The 27,474-nt window shown below is 44.8% G+C and overlaps 1 protein-coding gene across 5 annotated transcripts in view; it reads right to left on the bottom strand.

Annotated features, from left to right (window-relative positions):
- CSMD2 (CUB and Sushi multiple domains 2) overlaps window positions 1-27,474 on the bottom strand; it is a 643,453-nt gene that overhangs the window by 203,354 nt on the left and 412,625 nt on the right. For all 5 annotated transcript variants that reach the window (XM_034960731.3, XM_055095664.2, XM_034960735.3 and 2 more), the window contains exons 14-19: window positions 25,520-25,846; window positions 21,412-21,606; window positions 8,831-8,969; window positions 7,634-7,821; window positions 6,801-6,989; window positions 6,482-6,598 (exon numbers count right to left, since the gene is read on the bottom strand). In XM_034960731.3, coding sequence (XP_034816622.3) covers window positions 6,482-6,598; window positions 6,801-6,989; window positions 7,634-7,821; window positions 8,831-8,969; window positions 21,412-21,606; window positions 25,520-25,846 — 1,155 coding nt within the window. The remainder of the gene's footprint in view (window positions 1-6,481; window positions 6,599-6,800; window positions 6,990-7,633; window positions 7,822-8,830; window positions 8,970-21,411; window positions 21,607-25,519; window positions 25,847-27,474) is intronic.

Raw genomic sequence — 27,474 nt, 5'->3', positions numbered from 1 at the left:
GGCTAGGAGAGAAGAGGGCAGAGTGAGAATCAGAGAAGGGGTGATTGGAAGCATGGGCAGAAGTGACAGGGAGTAGGAGACCAGGTGAAGTTGGAGCAATGGGGGAGATGGTCAAAGAGCAATCAGAGAGCTGGAAAGAGGGAGGAGGGAGCTCCAGTAAGGGGGAAGGTTAAGAGCATAAAATAAAATCAAAGTAATGATATTCATTAACATTTCAAGCACTAAATATTTACTGTCCTAACTGCTTTTACTTGCACTATAGTCAGCCCCTCTCCCTTGGAAGGGAGACAGAAAAACTCATCTAATTCTGCCAGGAACGCTGTGGCATGGGTACATTATTATCATCTCCAGTTTACATCCAAGGAAACGGAGGCACAAAGAGATGAAGTCATCTGTCCAAGGTCGCCCATCTAGTATGTGGTAGAGCTAGGATCTGAACTAAGGCAATCCGACTGCAGAGGCTGTGCTCTCAGCTACTCCAGGGTGCGGCCTCTCAGGCTACAGAAAGAGAGCAGGTAGTAAGAATAGCCAGGTAGGGTAAGAGATCAGGTAGTGAGGGAAGTTATAGAGCAGCATGGCCTTAACACCCAAAGCAATTCTAGAACTTGTCCAGATGGCAGTTGTGTTTGGTGGGCATGTGTGTAAGTGCGTGGCCATGCACATGGGCCATGCCCCGTGTCGGAGCTTGAATCCAGATTTGATGTGACAGATGCACACACAAATACTTAACTTGAATGAACCATACAGAATCACGCCAAGTGAGTATCCTATTGGGACTATGTGTTGTGGATGGTGCCAGGACAGGAACTCATGTTAGACTAGGACCCACCTGCTACTCCAAGTGTGATCCCACTTTCTACTCAAAGTATGGTCCATGAACCAGCAGTGTGGTCAGCACTGGGGGACTTACTAGAATTGCAGAATCTTTGGCCTCCACTGAAGACCTACTGAATCAGAATCTGCATGCTCTTCAGATCCCAAATGATTTATACGCACTTAAAATTTGAGAAATACTTCTCTAGATAATTACTGCTACATTTTTTATAAATGATGGTTGGAGCCAAGCCTCTAATGCTAAAGCATTTTAAAGGTTTTTATATCCTTGCATCTCTGTAGATAGAGGCTGGTGATCCTGGAGGATTTGGGCTTCTATAGATAGAGGTGGAGGAGACAGAACCCAACAGAAGTGATGGGACCAAAGATGCAGCTTGTAAATACCCTGTTCCCAGGCAACTGAGAAGCATCAAGGCCTAAGCACCTACCAAGTGCCAGGCCTTGTGCTAAGCACTGAGAAAGATCTCCCAGTTTAGTGGAGAAGACAGACACATCACTACTAGTGAGAATTCAGAGTGGGGCATGGAAGAAGAATGGGGAACTATGCCTCAAGGGTTGGGAAGGCTTCATGGGGGTCAAAATCCTTGATGTGAAAAGGCTTGTGGGTGCATGTGCCCACGTGCATGCTATACTCCTGACACATAAACACGTCTGCAAATGAGAAAACTGTTCTCAGTCTATACAGCTTAGGAAATATACGTCCTTTCCCTCCTACCTAGGACATGGAGTTGGGTGGAGAGTGGGTGAGACCCAGTCACAGGTGGAAACAAGTTGATTAAGCATCGCGCTTTGCACTCTATTCTTCTAGCATGCAAATAGAGCCCTTCCAAAGGGAGAAACATTTGGCCGGGATTCTAAGGATGAGCAAACATCTGAGCTGAAACCTCTGGGTTTCCCAGCTGCGCTGACTGCTTGGGGCTTTTTGGGCCATTGTGTGAAAATGAAGACATTGTTGCAGAAATAGAGAGGCCCCATGTTGGAGTTTGAATCCACATTTGATGTGACAGATGCACACACAAATACTTCACTTGAATGAACCATGCAGAATCGTACCAATGACATCAATACCACATAGGAGCAGAAAGAGCAGGGCAGTGGAAAAGGCATGGACTTGGGGGTAAGAAACACCTGGATCAAAAGCCCATTTACCTGCTCAAAGGTCTTGGCTAAGGTTGCTTAACACCTCAAGTTCCAGGTTCTTCAACTGTAATATGTAGGCAATAATATCTCTCTTACAGGTGACATTTACCCCGTTAGTGAGTCATAACTGGGAAAGTATATGCAAAGCACACAGCATAGTGGCTGGCACACAGTAGGGGTGCAACAGAAGGCATTCCCTTTGCTCAACTCATCTAACTCCCGGACAGCCTCACGGGTTAAAAGGTGTCAGCTCTGGGGTCTCAGCAAGGGCACATTCTCAGGACTCCTGAATTGGCTGCTCCCTTGGACTGGGCAGGTGGCAAGTTGAACTATTTCAAATTTCACAGAGTTTTGAGTTTCCTGAGCCATACTGCTGCCTCTTAGGGCGCAATCACAGACAGCAGCTTAATAGGTCTGTTAACCCGAGATACTCTTAGAAACAGAGAACGAAGAATGCCCTCTGGAGAAGGGCCTGGGCTCAGTTCAATTCGATTCATATCACCAAATGCTTCTTGAGTTCCTTATGTGCCGGGCATAGAGCCAGAAGCCAAGGAAACTACAGGAAACAAGACAGACCTATCTCTCACAGAGCTCCTAGTCTGTCAGGGAGACTGATGATGAAAATGCAAGTTCTCTACAGTGGAGTAAAGTCTGAAATCGTGGAGGTATAGAATGCATGCTATGGGAGCCCAGGGGAGAAGAGCCCAACCTAGATGCAGAGTTGGGGAGAGGGGGTCAGGGAAGGCTCATTAGAGGAAGGGGATTCAGAAGGATGAAGGGCTGGCCAGGCAAGGGCAACGGCAGAGATTCCCATTCCCCTTGCTTGGGGAGACGAAGTGTTCCAGAGAGAAGAACATTGTACAAATGTGTAAAGCTCTAGAGGAGAAGGGAAGCCTGGCAAGTTCTAGAAACTGAAGGAAGTTTTGTGTAGCTAGAACTTAGTTTAGAGGGCTCAGAATGAGGCTGAGACAGGTAAGGACTATGAGGTTGTGCCAGCTATTTTATTTTATTTTATTTCTTATTTTTTGAGATGAAGTTTTGCTCTTGTTGCCCAGGCTGGAGTGCAATGGCGCGATCTCGGCTCACTGCAACCTCCGCCTCCCGGGTTTAAGCAATTCTCCTGCCTCAGCCTCCTGAGTAGCTGGGATTACAGGCATGTGCCACCCCCGCCAAATAATTTTTTTTGTATTTTTAGTAGACACGGGGTTTTCTCCATGTTGGTCAGGCTGGCCTCGAACTCCCAACCTCAGGTGATCTGCCTGCCTTGACACCCAAAGTGCTAGGATTACAGGCATGAGCCACGGTGCCTGGCCTAGCGATTTTATAATTTGGGGATTTACGCTAAGAATTAGGTGATGCCTTTAAGTGGTTCTAAGGAAGAAGTGATCTGGTCATTCATCCATGATTTCTTGTTGATTCTCTGCTGAGCACCTTTCAACCGGGCTATGTCCTGTTCATCTTTGAAGACCAGCTGAAGTCTCAACTCCAGGACACCTTCCTAAGCCCTGGGCTGGGCTTGGGATGTTTTCACATCTCTGTCTGCTCTATCACACATTGGTCATGCTATACTGAGATCTTGGTTTAGGCTGTCTACTACCACTAAAGCATAAACTTCCTGAAGGCAGGCACTGGCAGAGTGGCTTGTTCAGCTGTTTTCCTAGCAATTTGGGTAGTGCAAGTATCAAATAAGCATTTGTTAAATAGTTAGTGAGCTTGATTGACTTCCAGGAAAAAACACACATAGAAACTCATAGAAAAACATACACCTTTATAATCACAGATGCCCAGACACAGAGAAAACCACAATGACAGGGGTTGTTTCTCTAGGGATCGTGAGCGGCTGCTTTTCTTTCCACTGGTCTCCTCTGACCAGGCTTGGTGGAAACAGCTCTGCAGGATGAACATGGACACTGTCCCAGCCCTCCCCTCCTTAGGAACAATGTTGTGGGAAGAAGGGGACAATCCTGGGCCTCACCCTGACCACCTGGCTAGTCTTGCCCTGATGCAGTAAGCTCCAGGCCACCCTAGCCCTGGGTAGGGCAGGCCTAGTAAAGGCCAAGTGACACACTTAAGTACATGTGGTGGGACTATAAATGACTTTTCTTTCAAATCTTCTTTGTTATACAAATAGTATATTTTAGATGTAATGTGTTTACTGCTCAAAATTAGAAAAAAGCCAAAAGATGAAAATAAGAGACAACATCTTGGGGTATATTTTTTTCAGGCTGTTTTCTATGCAAACAAGGATGTCTTTTAAACTAAATATATTCTTTTGGCAAACTTATTTTTTTTACTTAACAAAGTATTGCAACCACCCCTGTAGGTCTTTAAATATTCTTTCATGTTATTCCTTTTAGTAGCTGCCTAGTATTTTATTCTATGGCCATACCCTATGTTTATTTAACATTTCCTTATTGATGGACATTTTAATAGTTCTTAATTTTTCAGTATAATACATAATATCTTAGGGGAAATCTTTGAAGCTAAATCTTGATGTAGAGTTTTACTTATTTTCTTCAGATAAATTCCAGTAAGTGGAATTGCTAGATGCAAAGGCAGGTACAGTTGTCCCTCTGTATCTGCAGGGGATTTGTTCCAGGACCACCCTTGGATACCAAAATCTGCAGATTCCTAAGTCCCTTACAATATATTTTCGAGACTTTTGATTCACATCACCAAGTCACCCTCTGGAATGCCTGAACCGTTTCACACAATGTCAACAGTCAATAGTATGCAAGTGTCCACATTATCCCCCAGACTGTTACAATTTTCTTTGATGACTTAAAAAGGGAAATGGTATTTCCCTTTTAAAATTACACTTGTTTCATTATTAATGAGGTCGATGATTTTCCATTTGTATTTCCTCTGTTACAAAGTGTTACTTTATAGCTTTGCTCATTTTGCGGGCTGGTTTGGCTAGGCATATGTCTCCTAAAAATTTTAAAGAACTCTTTGTGTGTCTGGTTGCTAATCCTTAGTCGATCACATGTTGCGATTTTTTTTTCTATTTAGTATTTGACTTTAAATTTTTATGGAACTTTTTTTTTTTTAACCTAAATCCTTTCAAAGTTTTTTTTAATTGAATCTAGCAGTCTTTGCCTTTATGGATTCTACCTTTGTTGTTACTCTTTAAAGTATGTGCCCACCTGAGGTTAGAGATTCATGTTCCTCTAGTGCTGGAGTTTATGTGATTAAATGCTTGAGAATGCTTGAGGTATAGACGGTTTTTTTTTCTTTTGTTCCAATGGTTCAACCCACTGTTTTAACACCATTTATTACATAATCCATCCTTTCTTCAATGGATCTGAAATGACACTTTACTTATATACTAAAGTCTGTCTCTTTCTCACACGTACACAGGCATGTGTGTGCACACATGGAGGGATCTATTTCTGGACAATTATTCTCCACGTCTTATTTGTATGTCCACTCTTGTACTCATACCACATTGTTAACATTAATTTAGCCCATAACAACATTTTAATATCCGGAAGGATTAATCTTCCTTTAAAATTAGTTTTTTGGCTCTTCTGCATGTTAATTCTTCTAGATCAGAGGTTCTTAATTAAAAGCATGCATCAAAATTACTGGCAAAGTGTTCTGAAAACATAGATGCCTGGTTTCCACCGCCAACGTAGAAAATCAAAACCTCTAGCCTTGGGCCTAAGCATTAGTGTATTTGCCAAACTGCAAGAACCATGACTCTGGATGAACTTGGCCATAAGCTTCTGAGGCTAGAAGCCAAATCTGCCTGGTTACTGCTGATGCCCAGCCCCGGTGTCAGCCACATGGGTGGCACCGAATACATATTTGTTGAGAAAAGAGTATTAATATATTAATTAACATTTATTTATAACCAGCACTTTTACTTTGAACTTGGACTCCCAAAGGTCACTCACGTTAGGGGAGCTGAGGCAGCAGTGCAGGCTGGTGACCCATATGAAAGATGGCATCAGGGGAGGAGCTGAGTTATGCAAGAAGGGGATCGCTGTGTTCAGTATCTGAAGGGTGAATGTGAGGAAGAGGGAGCAGGTGTATCTGATGCTCCTCCAGGATGCAATACAAGAAAAACATTTTCAGAGACACCTAATAGACTATTAGAAGCAAGCATCTGTGCAAAAATGATAGTAGGTGCCCATTTGTTGAACGGGTTGGTGGCCTCCCCACATCAGGCATGTTTAGGCAGAGGGTGAGCTGAGCTGGTGTGTTGCCATCTTGCAGGGAGTGATTTAGAGAAGGTTCCTGTACTGAGTGAGATTGGATAGCTGGTAACCTCTAAGAGCTCTTCCAGCAGGGAGATTTTAGAATCTCAACAATACTTATTGAACAAGTTCTACCATTCAAAGGGATGAGAAGACTCTGGAAGTTTTCTTGTTGGTGAGAAAAGTTCAGACGAAGCCCAGAGGTCACTATCTAGGGAGATCCCCATTGAGGTCAACTTGACCTGAGGAACTTGGGTCCCTGACCTCGTCACATCCCAATGCCTGCTATGGGCTGAAACACTCACCCTTGCCATGAGATGTTTCGATAATCCAGGTGCAGTTCAAGTTGTTGGGGTAGAAGTCAGGGAACCCTGGCGACAAGATGGTCCCACTGGAGCCTTGAATGAAGCCACCACAGAGAGCTACAGAAGGAGTGAAGAGGGCAGTAAAAGACCAGAGGGCCTCAGGGAGCACCCCCGTCATCCTCCTGGGACCCCATCCCCCATCTCTCGAAAGCCCAACCTTCGCTGATGGGGTGAGGGAGTCAGCGGTCTTTTGAGCACCTGTGTTTCTGTGGCAGGAGAGGAGTCTGCTACTTTAGCGCCCCCTCATGGTGTCCCTCACCTTCACAACTGGGCAGGGCCCGGCTCCACTGGAAGTTGGGCTCACACTCCAGAGGCTCTCCGTCACTTAATGTGTAGCCCGAGTCACAGCTGAAGGTCACCAGCGCGCCCACGTAGAAGTCATTCCCATGACGCTGCCCATTTACTGGGATTCCTGGATCCAGACAGTGGTCTGACTGCAGTGTTATAGCTGAAAGAGAGAGGCCACAGCTGGGACAGACAGCTTACTGTCACTACAGAGGGACCCCAGTTGACTCCAAAGAGGAAGAAGAGAGCCCTGGTTTATTAAAGGCAGAAGTTGCCAATTACTGACTCATGAAATGTGGCTGTCAGAATTTGCTGAGAGTGGCTTAGGTGCTATGCTAAGGCTTAGGAGTAAGAAAATGACCTTGTCCTCATGGTGCTCGCAGCTCCAGCTTTCTATATTGGTCTACAGAGAACTGAAGTGACAATGATCCTTTAAATCGAGGGGACGAATGTGGGAGGTGATGAGGAAGGACAAGTGTGGGTGCGAGATGCCATCTTGGGTTAAATTCATGGTCAGTCAAATGTTCTGATCCCAGAGTGCCCAGCGTGGCGGCACCCAATCACCTGCCATGAGGTCTGCACGCAAGGGCCTGGCGTGAAGGTTGTGAACAACTCTAAGCTCCCATGACCTGAGGGATGCTGAGAGCAACAGAGTGCCTTTCCCAGGGCCTTCTGAAGGGCACAGCCTAGCCAAGAACACCATGGGGATGGGGCCAAGCAGGGGCCTGTGGTGGAGCACAGTCCTGAGGCCTTTGACCCACCTGGGCTGACCTTGTCATCCCTTTTCCTGAGCCCACTGAGACTCACTCTCATAGCGGAGCTGGAAGCCGATGTCCGAGTGACTCTTGTCGGTAGAGAAGAGGAGGTAGAGGTAGTTGCTGGTGCTGATGAGGAACTGGGGAACCTGGGTCCCGTGGTAAACCCCGATCAAAGGCGCTGAGTAAGTCCGCCCATCGCGTACTTCCAGGGTGTCATAGTTGACCTCGGTTTTGAATCTGCCAAATGACAGAAATGAAGCCTTCTTGAGAAATCCAAGCTTATTAATTTGCAAATGACATAAAGCCCTGCCTGACCCAGGGCTTCCGAATAACCAGATTTTGGCAGGCTGGGATCTTTTAATATAATTTGCACACATTCAGTAGCGATGCAGAAGGACCTTCTCCACTCTATTTAACATCCCTCCTCCTCCTTCCATGGTTGGAAACTGCTCTCATCCTCTCTGTGGCCTGATCTGTGAGCCAGCTTAAGACCTAGAGGCACAATGACTAGCCTCATGGAGGTCAGAACATTCTAGGCTAGGGGTCAGCACACTAAAGCCTCAGGGCCAGATCTGGTCTATAGCCTGGAGAGCTAAGGATGCTTTTTACATTTGTAAAGAGATCTTAAAAAAAAAAAAAAAGGCAAAGCAGAGCATGCATCAGAGATATGCAAGTAGGCAAGTGGCCCACAAAGCCTAAAATATTTACCATCTGGCTCTTCACACAAAAGTTTGCAGACTGCTATTCCAGGCCAGGAACACTTTGTCCGGAAGAAGTTTGTTTTCACATTTAGGTGGCTACGTTCTCCACCCAAGGGGCATAGCCAGGGTGGGAGCTAGAAGTGGGGCACATGAGCGGGATTTGGGGCAGAGGTGGGGGGCTGCCTTCCCACGCTGGACATTTCCAGGAGAATGCTCGTCAGATACCAGTCATGCTTTAACATCTGATGGTGTCTATCTGCCCACTCCCCCTCCTTGGGGGCTGGGGAGGGGGGAGCTCTAACATCCCAAATGGTACCCAAGCCTTCTCTTCACCCCTCCTGCCATAGTCCCCTAAACAGCACAAACCAAGCCCAAGGGCAGAGCCAGTGAGGTCTGCCCCACCCAGGGCAATCTGGTCCAGTGTTCTCCAACCTTGCTGACATTTCAGCGTTGGTACTGGTCCCCTATCCACTCTGCATTCCCTCCCACATGGCTCGTAAAAATCTCCCCCTTGCCCTCTCCCCCAAGGCTGTGGTCACAAGCACCTGTCGAAGGTGATTTTGATGGGGTAGCCTGGCTGGGCCTCAATCACCCAGGCACAGCTCAAGGCATCCTTGTAGAAGCCAGGCCAGCCCGGAGACAGGATGGTGCCGCTGGGCGAAGTCAGGTGACCACCACAGGGAGCTGGGGGGACAGAAGGAAGAGAGGCAGCTTTCTTCAGGGACAAATGAGTAAACAAACAGAAAATCTCTCTATAAAATGTGTCAGGCAATAAGTATAGTTTTTGTTTTTATGGAAAATTACATAAACTATAAACTGTGAGTTTTGTCTACTGGGACCTTTATGGGTAGGTCCAGTTATATTATGTGGAGTGTTATTAAAGGCCAGATGGGAGAAATGAAAAGAATCCTTTAAGCAAAGTCCCTTTGTCATTCTAGAAGGGCTGAAGTACAACTAATATTTGGGCCACATGGTGTTTTTCCTTCGTTCCTCACTCAATCGTCAGGCCTGAGGCAGGGGCATAGATCCAGCCAACCTCCTCACATCTGGCCCTGGAGAAGGTCAGAACCCCAGGACCCTACAACTCAGACGTTCAGCTCAGGGTGCCAGTACTCCCTGCTTCACTGTAAACTCCAGGAGGGCATGGGATGTGTTAATTGTGTTACACAACTGGGTATGCCCAGTATTGAGCATGGTGCTTGGCACACAGTTGTTTCTCAATGATTGCTGGTTGGATGAATAAATGAGTTAATGACAGGATGAATGAATACAGTCCAAGGCAGGGAACTCCACAGGACACTGGGAGGCCTAGGCACAGCTGCTGGCTGTCTCTGGTCTTGCAAAGTCTGTTATTTATGCCTCTGTCCACATGTCCCATCCTGGGCTTCCCCATTCTCAGCTGCCTCTTTCCCACCACCACTGTCTCTTCCTGCAACCAGACCCTCAGCCCCTAAGGTAGTCATTAGAGCTATTCCTCTTTCAAGGGCACATGATTGGATTTCATTGCCCACCCCTTTTGAAGTTATGCAAGGTCATGTGACTGCTGTGACCAATAAAATGAGAGCAGAAGTGCTGTACATCATGTCTCTGTGGAAACTTTATAAGCCTGTGTGTGATCTGCACACAGTTTCCTTTTCCGGCCTCGGTAATTGTGGAAGCAAGTGTCAAGAGGGAAGTCTCATCAATCTGGGCCCCTAAGTGACTCTAAGGAGCAGACATCCCTGATGACCCATGTTAAATATGTAGCTTCAGTGGTCTGTGTGAGATATAAGCTCCTGATTTTTAAGCCGCTGGGATTTGGAGGTTGTAAGTTAACACCGTGTAGCCTAGCCCACCCAGACTAGCACACCTCCCCAAGGCTGATGATGAGGATGATGATGACATCCACTATTACTGCTTCTGTCACTGCCATCACCACTGCCATTGACTGGGGGTTGACTCCACCTCAGTCAGGCACTGAGCTTACATACGTAATCATGTTCACTCTTTGCAAAACAAAATCCCCTGTGAGGTTGGTGCTATTATTACCTCCTAGGAAAGCTGAGGCTTACGGAGGTTGAGTAACTAGCCTTGGGTTAGCAAGTTGCAGAGCTTGGATTCAGACCTAGGCAAGACAGCGTAAATCCAGAGATCTTAAGCTAAGCCGCCTCCCATGTCAAAGGAACCTCTGCTCCTTTGTACTCCCTTACTATGGAGCTATCAGATGCCAAAAATTCCCTGAACAAGACTGGGGAGGAATAAAGAGCTACATAGCACTTCTCTCTCTGCAAAGTTTTGTAGATTTCTCCAGGTAATCAGTTTCATAAAAGATAGTCTAATATACCCAATCCCCTTTTTTTTTAATGCTATAACCTTCAAGAATTATCTAAAATAGTTGTCAAGTATTCTTAATAGAAACTTATATTAGGAAGTTTAATTAACAAAGAAGATTATAATAAGGGTAGTAGTCGTCAACTCTTACTGATGACTTACTATGCTAATTGCTACACATGTGTTATCTCATTTAAATGCATACATTTATGAAGTTATTATCCCTATTTTATAGAGAAGAAAACTAAGGCCAAGTAGGTTAAGAGACTAGATCAAGGATACAGAGCTAATGAAATTAGAGCTGAGATTGAATCTCAAGACTTCTGTCTCTAAATCCCCCGTGACACATAATAGTGCTACAACCACAGCCAACAGTAATAAGCTCATGTGTACCGATAACTTACTATGTGTCAGGGCTTAATGTGGATTATCCTTGTGACAATGGCAACACTAAATGGCATGTACTATTATTATCCTCGTTTTATAGGCGGGGATTATTACCCCATTTTCAGTAAATTGAGGCTTAGAGAAACTAAATAATTACATAGAGCTATATCAAACATTGGGAGAGTAAATTGTGTATGTGTATTGTCACTTCCTGGGTAACCCCAGTTTTCAAAACCCATCCATCCATCTCACTGCAACTACTAATGCTTTCCTCCATTTCTCAGGTGGACACATGAGACCTTAGAGGTGGGGAGGGGCGTGCCTATTGCTACATCCCATTGTTACAATACAGGTTTGCATCTCAGCAGTGAGGAGGGACTCTTTCTTGGCTCCATCTCAGCACAGGCCCAGCCTCTCTGGTTGTTGGACTGTGATCTCCCCATTTACTTCCCGGGGAGCTATAGATCATGCAGTCTCCATTGCCTGTCTAGGCCACTCTCCACTCAGTGCATACATATCAACGAAACCCCATCTACAATCTCCAGAGAGGGAAATTCAATCCCTTCCTTTGGCGGTCACCACTTTGCTTTCTTTCTCTGCTGTGTCGCTTCATTAGTTTGGCTAGTTAATCTCTTCCTGTGCACCTGTGATTGTCCAGTGACCTATTTAATCATTCTGTCCTTCACTTTCTCTGTTGTTCATCTTCATATTGCAGAGTGGTAGTTGCCCGGCAGGGATTTGGAGGGGAGGATTCTTTTTTTTTTTTTTTTTAATTTTTTTAAATTTTATTATTATTATACTTTAAGTTTTAGAGTACATGTGCACAATGTGCAGGTTAGTTACATATGTATACATGTGCCATGTTGGTGTGCTGCACCCATTAACTCGTCATTTAGCATTAGGTATATCTCCTAAAGCTATCCCTCCCCCCTCCCCCCACCCCACAACAGTCCCCAGAGTGTGATGTTGGAGGGGAGGATTCTTAAATGCAATGTTTCTTTCACATTTGAAAAGATGATCGACCTCACTCTTAAACATAAAAATACATATTAAAAGCACAGTGAAATATTGTTTCTCATCCATCAGATAGGCAAAATCCAAAGTTTAATGACACATGAGGCCGTGAGAAACCAAGGATTCTAGGACCTTGCTGGTGAACGTGCAATATGGTACAACTGCTGTGCAGAGGAATTTGGTAATATCCAACAAAATGCATATGCATTTACTCTCTGACCCAGCAATTCTATTTCTAGAACTCTCCCAAAGATACACTGGCAAAAATATGAAATGACATATATGTACAAGGTTATGCAAGGTAGCACTATTTGTGATAGCAAATGTATGGAAACAGCCCAAATGTTCAGTGGTAGAGATCTAACTGAATAAACTAGGGTAATCTACAAAATGGACTATTTATGCAGCTATAAAACAAGAATGAGGGATATTCTATATAATATCACGGAGTGGTTCCCAGACTATGTTGTTAAGTGAATAAAAGCATGGTAGAGAATAGTAGGTATGGTATGATTCTCTTTATCTAAGAAAGGGGCAGAGGCATACACACATATTCACTCATATTAACAATCACTGAAAGGATAAACCAAAAACTAAAAGATTATTCACAGAAGGACGGAGGGAACAGGGTAGAGAAGATAGGGATAGAAGCTAGGCTTTCTCAGAATATACCTTTTTTATATATTTAACTTTGGAACTATGTAAATATTTTAAATAATTAAAATGAAAGATTAAGCAAATCAATAAACTGATAAGCAATTTCTAGAAACTCAGAAGCAGAGTGAAATAAATGAATGCAATGCTAGATTAGTTGGTAGCATAATCCCACATGAAGAAACTAGTAAAAGACATTTTAAAACACAATAATTTGATAGCCTACCTTAATAGGATACAAAAAGAAATGAAAAAAAAAAACCCTTAAACTATTCTCTGTAATTATATTATTGTTGGTAGCTATTGGTATTACTACTTTGGGACTCTTAGGCATGTCCTATGAATTGGGAAATTATATTAATGGTGCTGGGAACTGGGATTTTCAGCAAGAGTGAAAGGAGATATGGATATGATATTAAAGAAGTTAAGTAAAAAAGAAAAAGTGTTTTTACATTGGAAATGAAATAAACCCATGATGAATTTTCTTTTAAAAACTGTTTCCTAGCTGTGTTCATTGAAAAGGCTTAGAAACAGGAACGAAGTCAATAATAAAAAGTACCCCTAGTGCCCAAATTTTAAATATCAGTTTCCACTAAAAGGAACCAGGGTTTCTAGGAGAAATAACTGATTCTGGGTCAGAGACAGAAAATGTACAAGATGATGTTAGGCCAACTTCAAAAGGCTCCCACTAGCCAATGACACAATTTGAGCATTAATTAGAACAAACTGCAGTAGATTTAAATACATAAAATATGTTTGGATTGTAATGATATTTAAAAATGTGTAACTTTGGAAGGTGTTAGGGAATCAACTCATTAATACAAAAACTGGCAAATACAAATAATTATTTCCTTGCTTTTCCTTTACAAACTATATCTCGGAGTAACCAAATAGTTGATGAGGACAAGTTTTCTTTAAGTATAGCATTTCAGCTTATGAAAAAATAAATTATAGCATGTTACCATTTTGTAATTCCTAGGGTATGATCATTAATGGTTCCTAATGACCCCAAAAGAGAGATACCCAAATAGCATATGATTCTGTTGAAGACATTGCCTACAAGATATTCTTGCTAAAAAAATGGAAGCTCAATCTGATTAAGTTTCTAGATCTTACTGCCAATTAAAGGGAACATAAAAGAGAGACAATTGTGTTAAACAACCTCCCAGGGAAGCAACTGGCAAAATTCCGAATGCAGGAGACTCCTCATTCTGAATAATTCTCATTTATCTCCAGATAAATGACCCGACTTCTGCAACAACAAAAAAATCTCAAGGGGGTGGGGAGTAGACACCTATAGATTAGAAAAGACTTGAGACATATCAGCCAATTATAATGTATGAAGCTAACAAGGATACTGACTTAAAAATACTATCAAAGAATGTATTAGCCAATCATGGAAATTTGATTATATTGAGTAATTGTTTTTAATTTTTTAAAATGATAGCAATGTGGTTATGTTTTAAAGAGCTAGTTTTATCTGTTGGAGACACATTACTAAAATGTTATAGATGAAGTGTGATGACTGAAATTTGCTGCGAAATAATCCCAGAACCAGCAGGGTGGTTGTGGGGGAATGGGTGGGGATATAAATGAAAACAAAATAGGCCATGAGTTTATAATTGTTGAGGTTGACTGATAGGTACATGTGGGTTCATTATACCATTCTCTCTGTTTTGGTATATGTTTGAAATTTTTCATTTAAACAAGGTGAAGGCAAAAACAGGGAAGCACACACATGTCTGTGTGCGTGCACATGCACACACACACACACACAAAGAAAAGAAGGAAAAAGAAGGAAGGATCCTCTCTTGAACAGGGAGAAGAGCTCAGCAATAAGACAAAAGAGGGACCCTGTGACTGTCCCAGCACCTGGTACTCACTAGATGTTCAATATTTGTTGAAGGAATGAAATACTGGTTGATAGGCAGGGATACTGGGTGTTATGGATGGAATTGTGTCCTCCCAAAATGTAGAGGTTGAAACTCTAGCCACCAATGTGACTGCATTTGGAGAGAGAGCCTTTCAGGAGGTAAATAAGGTTAAATGAGGTCATGAGGATAGAGCCCTAGTCCAGTAGGACTGGTGTCCTCATTATAAGAGGAAGACACCAGGGGTGCATGTGCACAGGAAAACAGGCCACGTGAGAACACAGAGAGGAAGTGGGCATCTGCAAGCCAAGGAGAGATGCTTCAGGAGAAACCAGCCCTGCCAGTACCTTGATCTTGAACTTCCAGCTTTCAGACCTGTGAGAAAATAAATTTATGTTGTTTAAGGCACCAAGTCTGTGGCACTGTGTTACCGCAGCCCAGGCTGACTGATACACTGAGCTTCTGATAAGGGGTTGCTGTCCCCTGTGAGGGATGAGCCACTTCTCCTGACCCTGATGCTAAAGTTGTGCAAGGCAAAGAGGAATAGGGAATGGTGACAGAATAGAATACAAAGAACAAATACTCATTGAGCACTGAGCTCTACAACATGCCAGGCTCTGACCTTCATGTATGCTTTTGCTTCCCCTGTGTGTTAGTCTTCACAGCCACCTATAAGGCGGGCACAGACATTAACCTCATTTCATAGCTGAGGGAACATACTTGAGGTACAAAGAGCTTAGGCGACTGGCCAGGAACACACACTAGGAAGTCGCAGGGTCAGGATTTAAACCTGGGCAGTCCAGCTCCAGAGCCTGCATTTTTAACCACTCTGGGTGGACGTGGGAATGCCCACCTCAACCACTGCTTCTGTAATGGGATGTAGGCTGCTGCTAAGGGGTTTTGTTGACTAGCTGTCCACTGTGAGTGACCAGAAGTAGTGGAAGTCCTTTCCTCTGACCAGAGTGACTCTGGAATTACTCAGCCCTGCGGCTGGAAGTGTGGCCTCCTACTCTCTAGCTCTGCCTCCCCACTACCCACCTGTGCCCCTTACCACCTGTCTTCCACTGTTTTGTGGTAGAATATAAGCAGAATGAACTTGGACTCAGACCTCACTTGGAGGTTAAAAGTGATGATTCTGGAATCAGAATATCTGGATTTGAACCTTGACTCTCTCATTCACTTAGCTATTGTCTTAAGCAAGTTATGTAACCATTTTGAGCTTCAGTTTCTTCATCTGTGAAGTGAGGATAACAATACCTCCTCATGAAGAGTCAATGGGGCAGTGGATGTTGATATGGTTGGGCTCTGTGTCCCCACCCAAATCTCACCTCGAATTATAATCCCCATAATCCCTGCGTGTCAAGGGCAGGACCAGGTGGAGGTAATCGGATCATGGGGGCAGTTTCCCCCATGCTGCTGTCATGATAGTGAGTCGCAGGAGATTTGATGGTTTGCATCTGGCATTTCCCTTGCTTGCACTCACTCTGTCCTGACGCCCTGTGAAGAAGGTGCCTGCTCCTCTTTTGCCTTTCACCATGACTGTAAGTTTCCTGAGGCCTCCCCAGCAATGTGAAACTGTGAGTCAATTAAACCTCTTTCCTTTATAAATTACCCAGTCTTGGGCATTTCTTCATGGCAATGTGAGAATGGACTAATACAGATGTAAAGCAATTGGCCTGGTATTTAGCACATAGTATGTGCTCAATGATTACCAGCTGGGTGATTTTGGGAACGTCAACTCACCTCACTGTTTTTGCGGATTCTCATGGATAAAGCACAATTACATCTTTCTTGCAAGAGTGGCAAGAAGATTAAATGAGATATTGCTAGAAACGCAGTAACTGCCCTTATAGTTCTTCCTTAATGCCGAAATGAGCTACCACCACCACTTAGATTTCTTTGTGGTCATGAGGAGAACTGACCTTCTTTCTTTATTACAGTACTTGCTTTTTTCCTGATTTTAAAAGTAACACATTTGGTGTAGATAGAGAATAAATGTGGATGTGTTTATACCAAACTGTTAAACCATTTTCCTCTGGGGAGTGGGATTGGGAAATGAGCATTTCCACTTTGAGCTGTATTGCACTTGTGCATCGTTTGAAATTTTTACAACCACCAAGTATTCCTTTATTTATTTGACAGAGTCTAGCTCTGTCGCCCAGGCTGGAGAGCAGTAGTACAATCATAGCTCACTGCAGCCTCTAATTCCCAGGCTCAAGCAACCTTCCGAGTATTTCTTTAAAATTAAAAAAATGAAAATACAGGGGCCAGGTGTGGTGGCTCAAGCCTGTAATCCCCGCATTTTGGGAGGCCGAGGCTGGCAGATCATGAGGTCAGGAGTTTGAGACCAGTCTGGCCAACATAGTGAAACCCCGTCCCTACTAAGAATACAAAAATTAGCCAGGCATGGTTGCATACACCTGTAGTCCCAGCTACTCGGGAGGCTGAGGCAGGAGAATCGCTTGAACTCGGGAGGCAGAGGCTGCAGTGAGCTGAGATCACACCACTGCACTCCAGCCTGGATGACAGAGCAAGACTCCATCTCAAAACAAAAAAAGAAAAAGAAAAAAGAAAATACACACTCACTGTAGATAATTTATCTTTTTTGTGTGTGTATTTCTTGTAAGCAGAATATTCTTAAAGCTCAGCTCTTTGTCTTTTAATAGGGAGTTTAATTACTTTTATTATCATAACTGATATGTTTGTCTTCTGCTGTCATTTTGTTTCATGCTGTCAATTTCCGATGTTTCCATGTGATGTCCTGTCTTCTTTGTCTTATGCATTAGGCAATGTATTTCCTTTTAATTTTCTACGGGGATGTCGAAAGTAGAAATCCTGCTTTTCATTCTATTTGGAGATGCTTTTAAGTCTTTCATAGATGTGTTGGAAACTATATTCTCTTCAGTGATATAATTCAAGAAAAATACAGTAACAGGGTAGCCAAGAGTCTGGATTTGAATTCTGGCTCCATCACTTACAAGCTCGGAAGATCCTACGCAGGTGACTTAACCTGTCTGTGTCCTAGCAGGGACAATAACGACATCTATTTCCTAGGACTGGTGCAAGGTTGAAATGAGGTAACACTGTAAGACACTTATCCTAGTTGGGTATGATTATTTTTCCTTTAAAGAGACAAGGAAGAGGTAAGTGTAGGGGAGAGAAAGTCAGGCAGGTACGCCTGTGTAGCTGCCTTTACTACCTGGAAGTCTTTCTTGGGAAATTTCTGATTTTAAACCTAAGGGACTCCTGCGTCCTGTGAACTCAAGATCACAGACTTGGGCAATCTAGCCCATTCACTTCCGTATTGTCTAAGGCTGCTGTTGCATTAGGACAGCAGAGTTATAGCCCACACAGTTGAAAATACTTCCTCTCTGGCCCTTTAAGAAAAAGTTTGCCGACCCCTGCTTTAGATCCTCCAGATAATCATCCTTCTTTCTAAATTTAGGAGAAGCCATCGTCTCTCTTGTCCTATTATAGCCTCTCAAAAGCTAAGTGGCTCTTAGCATATATTAAAAGATTTTCTAAAAGACCATTAGCTTCTGCATTTAATTGTCCACAAGGTGGGGACACTTAATCAAAAACAAAACTAGAAAAAAACGGAAAAGACAAAGATGCTGATTGCAAAGCAGAGCTCTACCAAGGCTCAGACAAAAGGAGGGAGAGGAGCCAAGAAGGGACAGGTTCCCAGGGGCTTCTTTAGCCAGCTCTGTCTAAGGTTTTAAGGCTGGGATTCAGCCACCCTAAGTGGCATCAGGCTCTCACACTCTGCCTGACATGCTACTCCCCAGATCCCTGAAAACCAGGCTGGCATCAAATGCCCATTGCTCTGAGAAAACCGAGCAGGCTCTCCCTGGGGTCAGGGTCTCCAATAGACTGTCCCTTACTTCTAGTGCCTACTGCCCCAACCCTACAGCATTTCCCCCTCCAGGGACAGAATGAAAAAGACCTTTTTAACTTTAAAATGAAGACCTTGCTTATGAAATAATGAGCCACGGGAGGCTGAGTTGGGTGGATCACGAGGTCAGGAGATCGAGACCATCCTGGCTAACACGATGAAACCCTGTCTCTACTGAAAATACAAAAAATTAGCTGGGTGTGGTGGCAGGTGCCTGTAGTCCCAGCTACTCGGGAGGCTGAGGCAGGAGAATGGCGTGAACCTGGGAGGTGGAGCTTGCAGTGAGCCAAGATCATGCCACTGCACTCCAGCCTGGGCGACAGCGAGACTCCATCTCAAAAAAAAAAAAAAATAGTGAGCCACTTGAAGATCCATTAACAAAGGTCAAATTATCTCGTGTTCATACGTGGCCTTGAGGGTTTCAATGCATCGCAGAGCTAAAGTCTAGGAGCACTTGATTCAGGAGGGTGGGGGATGGAGAGGAGGATTGTGCAGTTACTAATTCCTGAGGGTTCCTCAGAGCAGTCAACTAATTTGGGACTAAGCCCCTGCAGGCTCAGGGGCAATGGGAATTTGGCCTTCTGCCCTGAGACCACTCACAATCTTGGTGGGGAGACAGGACCAAGGCCTGTGGAACTGGTAAATGTAATAATGGTAAGAACCAGTATCCAAGAAAGTGGTCCAGTGGTGGTGGCCCATGAAAAATAATAGAAATTAGGAGAAGGAAGAGATCAGGTGAGCTAGAGACAGCAGGGAAGATCTCAGAGATATGAACCAACACAACGAAAACTAAAGAAATTAGAAGTGGTCAATGAGTGCAAGGGAAAATGAGGGGGCTGGTCTGTAGGAAGGTGAAAGACCACTGATTCACAACCCTCCAGACTGGGTTCTGCATGGATGCTTTGTACGGTGACCTGTTTCACCAGCAAATAACTCCATCAGATATGGATACTTATTCCCCTGTTGCCAGTGAGGGACCTGAGGTCTAGGTCTAGTTACTAAACCTAAGCCTATTAATTCTACAGCTGGGAAGCATGGAGACTGAGTTTCGCGTTGTTTCTCTAACTCCAAAGCTTCTGTTCTTTCCAAAAGTGCTGATTGCACTGAGGAAGAATGGCAGATGAGGTTGTACAGACCACACTGTGGGAAGCTTGGAAGTCAGAAAAAAATGTCTATTCATGTCACGGTTGGGGCAAGTTCCTGGAAGGATGGAAATGCACCACTTGATCCCCCAAAGTGGAGCAAATATTGATCTGGTTGGTCCAATGAAGAAATAGTTAAAATCAAGTTAACGCTAATGGCCAACACTTATTGAGTGCTACCTCTCACCAGGCACTGCTCCAAGAACTGTGCATGCTCAAGACAACTCTTCAAGCGGGTTCCCATTATCAACCTGCATTTTACAGTGGGGCAACTGAGGCACAGAGAGGTCAAGTTAATTCCCCAGGGTGGCTTGGATGATAAGTTGCAGGGTGGAGACAGCAGGCAGTCTGGTGAGAGTCGGGGCTCTGGAGGCCTTTCATTGATATGCGTCTCATTAGGGAGGCTCTAGCCTAGTTAAAAGGCCATTCATTCATTCATTTATTTGGTGACTCATCAACCAGTACTGATTGAGCATCTACCAAGTATCAAACAACACACCAGCTGTGGGAATATGAGGCCAAGGAAGATTCCCTAACCTCATGGAGTTTACGTGACAGTGAAGGCGCAGCTTATGAGGAGTTACTTTATACCAGGACTGCCTACTCCATACACATCTGATAATTATCATTATCCCTCCTTTTTTTTCCAGCTGGAAAATACAAAGCCTCAAGGGGAAAAGTGAATTGCCAGGATCCCAGCTTGGGCCCCTCTCACTCAAATGCCCACCTGGACTGCTTGCCACCTCCAGTGTTCTCAGTGGTCCCTTGTCTCCCATTGACCCATTTGTATGCTCTGGGTAATACTCTCTCTCAGGCATGCTCCCTTCTTCATTCTCCTGTCCTTCCTGTTCATGGCCACTATGCCCAGATTTGAGTTTACGAATTGGGTTAAGTCAAGAGGTCTCTTAAGTCTCTATCCTCTTTCTATCACATGAAATGTGAGGAAGAAGGTTTCTGCCTCCTAAAAGGAGAGAATCACAACCTTCGTCTCCTTGGATACTGTCAGTTTCCCCAAGGGGCCCTTGGGATACTCACTATTCATCCATTATTCACAAATATTTATTAAGCACCTATTCTGTGCCAGGTACCATGGTTGGTACACAATGCTTGGTACACAAATTTGCCTGGTGCACAAATGCTTGGTACACCATGCTTGGTACACAAATTTAACCTGACTCCTGCCTCAAGAAGCTTTATCTGTATTTTAAATGTCTGTAGTTTGGTGGAACAGATGGCTGGTCTTGAAAATTGAGTCAAAAACTGTCTTGTGTGGCGAGGCAGGACTGAAGAACTGCCATCATAAGCCATGTGCCTGCTGCAAGCTGTGTTTCTTCTGGCTGGTTGGCCCTGAGTCTCCTGGAGATTGACCACAAGGATATCAAGTCAGCATTTAACAGGGCACAAAGGCCGAGACTGGGAGACATCCCAGGGAATTGGGGAAAATAAACATGTGGAGAAGGAAAGAGTGACAGGCAGCTTGAAAGACCCGAAAACTCGCAGCGCTGCCGATGCTACTTTGGGCTGCCGGAGCTCCCCTGGGCAGGAGCTGGAAACAGGGATCTTAATGGCTGTGATATTGAGAGAGTTCTCATTTGAAAGAAGAGGTGCTTTTGATGCCTGACAATCCAGAGCCGTTTCTCTACTTTAATCTCTGGTTGTAATTTAAATTCCTATGCACAGTGGCCTTATGAAGCCCCTGCTATTCCAGCATGAGGGTGAGAGAGTGGCCCTTCGTTCTGGGAGAAGAGGAAGGACCAACACAGAAAGGAACCACCATGGCCTGGGCTGCTTGCTCCCCCTCCCCAGCCTCTCTGGCTGACAATGGCCACTGCTCCCAGCCTGCAGGCTCGTACCTTCACACCGCAGCACAGCGCTGTTCCAGACCACGCTGCCCTCCTTCAGGACGCAGGTGATGGTCTCTGAGCCCTGAGTCCCAAGGAAGCCTTCATCACAGAGGAAGGAGATGGAGCTGCCCAGCTGGAGGCTGTCCCCAAACCGTTTGCCATTTACTGGAACGCCAGGATCCGGGCACTCGTTGTGTCGGAAGGCTGTGTAGATGGAGTTCAAGGACATGATCAGACATTGCTGGAGTAGAGAAGAATCCCTAAAGAAAATTAGCTTCCTTGGGATGGTAAACCCTAGAACTCCACCACCTCCCCAAGAACTTGCCGTGTTGGAGGGAGAGCTAGGCATTCTAGGACCTCGGCATTAAGCAGGTGCTCATTAAACTTGATTTCCTGCCTTCCCGAGCACCTAATCCCACTGCATTCTAATGGACATTTATAGATCAGGCAATAAGCTAAGTGTTTCTGCTGTTAGCTCATTTACACCATATAATGATTCTATGAAGTAGCTCTTGTTACCCTACTTTACAAATGAGGAAACTGAGGCTCAGTGTGGTTAATGAGCTGATCTGTCTCCTCAATGTCAAATCCATTCCAAGATTCCCTAACTTCAGACAGTTATGGGATCATTTCTGCTTGAGGTGAGCTGGACTCTAAATTCTGTGACGCTAATAGACTCTAAGCATCATAAAGGAGGTGCCCTAGAATTAACCCTGTCTGAAGCTATTTCCTTTATTTCCTTGCCTATTGTCAGGGCTGCCTCTCACTCTACCCAGGCAATTGATAATGCAGAGTGGGGAGAGGACAGAGTCAGAACGCTGTAGATTTAATCATGCTTTGCCTTTTATTCGTTACATGGTCCTGGACAACTTATGCAATTCTGATGAGCCTTAGTTTCCTGACTGATAATATGGAGATCATCCTTCACTTGCAGGGTCATTCTGAGATAGAAATAAAATGAAAGTTGATGTGAATATGAGAGTGGCGATTGTTCGGTGCAGCACGTGACAGATGGTAAGTGCTCACTGAAGATGAGTTCCCTTCCTTCTTCCCTCCTCTGCATGGGAAGATACTCTTTCCTGCTCAGTCTCTACCAAGCATGCTCCCTGCCTTCCTCCAGCAGGGGTGTCACAGTTCTCTTACTAAATGTCTCTGAAGCCAGGCTCTATTTTCACCCCTGTTGTTCTGAGGATGGCAACTTTCCAGTGGAGACCAGGATCCATGGCTGCATGGGTATGGGCCACTTGAAAAAAAATTTCTTGGCCTCTGAAATTCCCTAGTGATAGAAACATTTGCACATTCAGAAACAGCAGTGGCCCTAGAGGCTGCTGGATCTTGCTAGAGGCAAGAGGCCTGCAAACCTGACCCTTCCCATTGCAGATGAGGTAAGGGAGCCTCTGATGTGGAGATGACTGTGATGATCCCATGCAGGGCTTCAGTTGAGTGCCCAACACCCTTCCATTTGAATGCTTAGGTCAGCCCAGACTTGAGTCTCCCAACCTTTCTTCATTGGAAACTATGACCATGAAGTCACCCTGACATTTAGAAATATGGTGTGGGAAAAAAAAATGATGCTTGGGGCCCAGAAGTCCAGGCATTTTTCTTTCAAACGCATCAGTCATACACATGTAGGCACAGATACATACACCCACATATGAACACACAGATACACGCGCGCACGCGCATGCACACACACACGCGCAAATGCACATAGCAGGAATATGGAGTTATTTCCAACATCTGGGAGCAAAAGCTCTGAGTCAAGGACCCACTTCTCCCTGTGTACCTTTCCAAACCTCAGTTTTCTGGCATGTGAAAGGGGTAGATCTTGCTTTATGGAGTTTTTGTTGTGAGGCTTCCAGTGATGACTGTTGAGTGCTCAGCACCAGGTTCAGCCCACAGGAGGTGCTTAATGGATGGCAGCTACTGTCATTGTTGTTCATTATGTTCCATGTGGAAGAGGAATTAGCCTTGTTACCAGGAGTTCTAGGGGTGGAAGTGGGACCACTGATCCTTGTTACAGGGACACAGATTTCAAGTCAACATAAGTTGACTTGAAATCTAGAGTGCCTGCTAGCTATGGAGAGAGCTGTCTGGGGAGGCGAGCTCCCTGACACTGGGCAAATTCAAGCTCAGCCTCAGTGATCATCAGTTGGGATGTAGGAGGAGATTAAAGTCCTATGGGAGAGACTACACTAATTCCCTGACACTTGGCCATGGACGATTGTTTCACTGACTGCATCCGATCGCCTCAGAAGCCTACCAAAAATGTAGATTCTGGGGCCCCATCCCTTTAGTGATTCTAATTCAGCAGGTCTAGGATGCGGCCCAGATTTTTAAAAATTATTTCTATCAATCCATCCAACTGTCTATTTGTATAAATGCATAGAAAACTATGTGATATCTGTAATAGTGTCCACCAATTGTTGGCAAGGATCATTTCTGGCTGGGGGATTTTGGGTAGTGGTTAACATCTCTCCTTTGACCTCTCCCATTTTTTGAGTATTTACAGATTGGATGTGTATCATTTTTACAATGGTAGAGAAACCTTGGAAAGAAATACAAGTAAGAGCTATCCTCAGGTTAGTCTGCTGCCCTCATGATGAAGCTCAGCCCCTGGGCCATCAGCTGCCTCCTCCTCCCAAGTTCCCACTCAGTGTCCACACATGCTGCAAACCCACAAGACTTCTTGGCCCTCACCATCCTGGATAAGTGTGCTCCCCAGGATACCTTTTATCCTTGTTCTTCCTACTCCGCCAGGGCAAGAGAAAGCATTTACTCATTCATGGATCCTTCCATTCCGTAAACATTTGCTGATCCTTAGCACACACCAGGCCCTGTGCGGGGCCAAGGGATATAAAGATAAGGAAAGCATACTCGCTCCTTTCTAGTATGAAGCAGCATGGTCAGTGCTAGACTAGGGTTAGGAAAGACAGAACTAGGATCTCCCCCTGCTTCTTCCTGCCCACAGCAGATGAAACAGGAATCCCCTGGAGGAGACATGCACTGAGAAGGTTGATTGTGTCCTAAACAAGAGTGGTGAGGGGAATGGAATGGGCTTTACCTGGCTGGTCTCTTGGAATCGGGGGACCCAAATGGCCCACCAGGTAGCATCTAATGTCTTCAGTCCAACTGGACTCCAGAGATAGGTGGAAAACGGAGGCAAGGCCTTTATGCCAAGGGTGGGAATGGGGGTTGGGAGATCAGTGTTTGTGGGCATGGAGCAGAGCTTGCACTGGGGACTTGCCCTTCACAAGCAGCCTCTGGGAAAGGATCTAGTTAATTGCTCAGATGGACCCACCTCCAGCCTCACTTGACTGTTTGTCATCAGCCAAGTCCACTGGATTTATAGCTTCTTACGACCTGATAACCACTTCTTGCTATCTTTGGTGGCTTGCTATTTCCAGTCTCCAAGCTTCTGCCCCCCCCACCCCCTCTGTAACCACGAGATACAGAAATAAAAATAATCACTGCTGAGTTTAGGCTGCTTCTAGAGAAGGGGCCCAGGATTGAAACTGGAGGTGGCAACTTTCAGATGGTGGCCCTCAGAGGGGCTATGAGGAAATTCCCTAAGAGTTGTCCCCAGTAAGTCTGGGAGCCCAACAGAAGTGTTGCTCCAAAGCTTTGATTCTGATTTGACTATGGGAATGGGAACTGGGCAAAGCAAAGTGAGCAGCCCTGGCACGAACTCAGAGGTCAGCAGCAGGCAGGCATTCAGGGATTTCGGAGAGCACCTCAGAGAGGGCATCAGAAACCAATGAGAATGATAGAGGCTTTCTTTCTCTTGGGCCCTCCCTAGTTCTGGTTGGGTCTTGTAGGATGGGGAAGGTTGGGGCAAAAATGAGGTTCCAGGTTCCTTTTACATTATATATCACAACTATGGGAGATAAATGCCCTTCAGAGAGGGACTTCCAGAAAAGAGCACCCTGCCTGGCAGCCAGTGCTTTATGCCCTTTCTTGGTCATGCTGGGAGCTCCATGACTGGGCACTGCAGCCCTGCAATGCCCTGGGAACTGCCCCATCCACACCTCCTCCTCCCTCCATGGGAGCACCTTCGATCATCCTCAGAGGCAGACACTCAGATGGAGGGCCAGCTGGTGACAGAGGGAGGACTCACTGGTAAAAGTGATGTTGAAGCCCCTCTTCCCTGTGGAGTGGTCAGTCTGGAACTCGAGACGGGCCACGTGGCCACTGCTTGTGATGGAGGAGGGAAGCTGGTTTCCTGAGAAGGTGCCCAGGATGGGCGCCTCGGCGGTGGCCCCATCCTTGATGACCAGGAAATCAAACTGAGGCTCCACGTCAATGTCGTTGAAGGCCAGGTGGATGCGGCTCTCAGGCCTGGCCAGGATGAGCCAGACACAGTGGAGGTGGTTGCCATAGTCCTCTGGGTAGTTGGGAGACAGGACAACCCCAGACGGGCTGGTGAAGTTGAAGAAGCAGGAGACTGCAAGAGAAGAGCAGTGGAGGTCAGTAAGCATCCCCAACATTCTGCCTGCACCACTGAGGGCTGGCAGGGGGAACATCTTCTTAGTCTAAAAAGCAATAGAAAGAAAGAGTGGCACAAGGGTTGGGCTGGACTGGCTGGGCTCTGAGCTCCAGGTGGGGAGACATGCTGGGCTCCATGCTGGACTTAGCAATGGGTAGGGCCCCTTTGGCAAAAGGCAGACATGGCAGAACTGGTCTTCTCTTGGCCCCTCTCCCCTGGTCAGCACGCTCAGCTAGGATGCGGCCCAGATTTTTAAAAATTATTTCTATCAATCCATCCAACTGTCTATTTGTATAAATGCATAGAAAACTATGTGATATCTGTAATAGTGTCCACCAATTGTTGGCAAGGATCATTTCTGGCTGGGGGATTTTGGGTAGTGGTTAACATCTCTCCTTTGACCTCTCCCATTTTTTGAGTATTTACAGATTGGATGTGTCTGGATGTGAAACACTGCGTCTTCGTGCTTTGGGTCCCTTGGGTGGGGCAAAGCCACAACTCAAGCCTAAGTGTAGAGTCACAGTCCCTGACCCCTCTCAGCTGGGTTTACAGCAGTAGGAAAGGACATTGCTTAATGACACAGCAGTGCTAATTCCCCAGGCGGTAACTGGGTGGAGACAGCCCAGGACCATTTGTCTCCTTCAAACATTTTTGATGGAAAAATGATAGGTGTGCCATGGGATTCTGACAACCCCAAGATGCCACACTATGCTGAAGAGGTGCCAGGAGCACCATCTTTCAGAGACCAAAGCTTCTGAAGAAACTGGGGGAGGGAGGTGACAGCATCCATTGTGATCCCTGTCCACGTCCTGTTCTCTCTCCCCTATTTCACCCTAAGGATCCACCCTTCCAAAAACCCTTATTTTAAGCTATTTTCATGCCAACTAGTAGCAGACCCTGGAATAAGAATAGGCAAAGAAAGTGCTGTAAATGAGAAAACAAATAAATACTAAAACAAAATTATAAAAGAAAATAATAAAATGAAAAAAATAATCACAACGCTTATGACACAGGAAAAATATCAATATTGAATTAGAACCTTTATAATTATCTAAGAACATCACTAAGATGAGTAAAGAGAGTGCTTAGAGGATTCATATGAAAGAAAATAGAATTAATATGACAACTCAGTCCATTTCAATAGAAAAAATAAAGAAAAAATATAGAATCCAATATTGTTGAGGCTTCATGGAATCTCATACATGCATTTATTGCCAATTGCAGAGCAAAACTGATATGATCCTTTTTGAAGGGAGTATGTAAGTTCGTATCCAGAGCCACAAAACTACTCAAAGACTGACTCAGTAATCTCTAGGAATTAATTCAAAAGAAAAAGAGCCACCTAGCCAAAGATGTTTACAATGACATAATTTTATTATAGAGGAAAAATGTGAACAAACTATATGTCAGCCCAATAATGTGAGGTAAATTATAGCCTTCAATGTGATAGAGTTTGACTGCAACCATTAAAGTGATAAATATGACCCTGTAGAAAGAATGTTAAACATAATTTTTAAAAAAGCAGTAGATCATAAAATTATATGTGTGCTTTTGATTATAGCTATTAAATATTTGTTTATATATGG

This window comes from Pan paniscus, chromosome 1 (genome assembly GCF_029289425.2).
Source record: "Pan paniscus chromosome 1, NHGRI_mPanPan1-v2.0_pri, whole genome shotgun sequence".
In the NCBI taxonomy this organism is placed as follows: Eukaryota; Metazoa; Chordata; class Mammalia; order Primates; family Hominidae; genus Pan; species Pan paniscus.
This window is presented reverse-complemented; position numbering and strand designations above follow the sequence as displayed.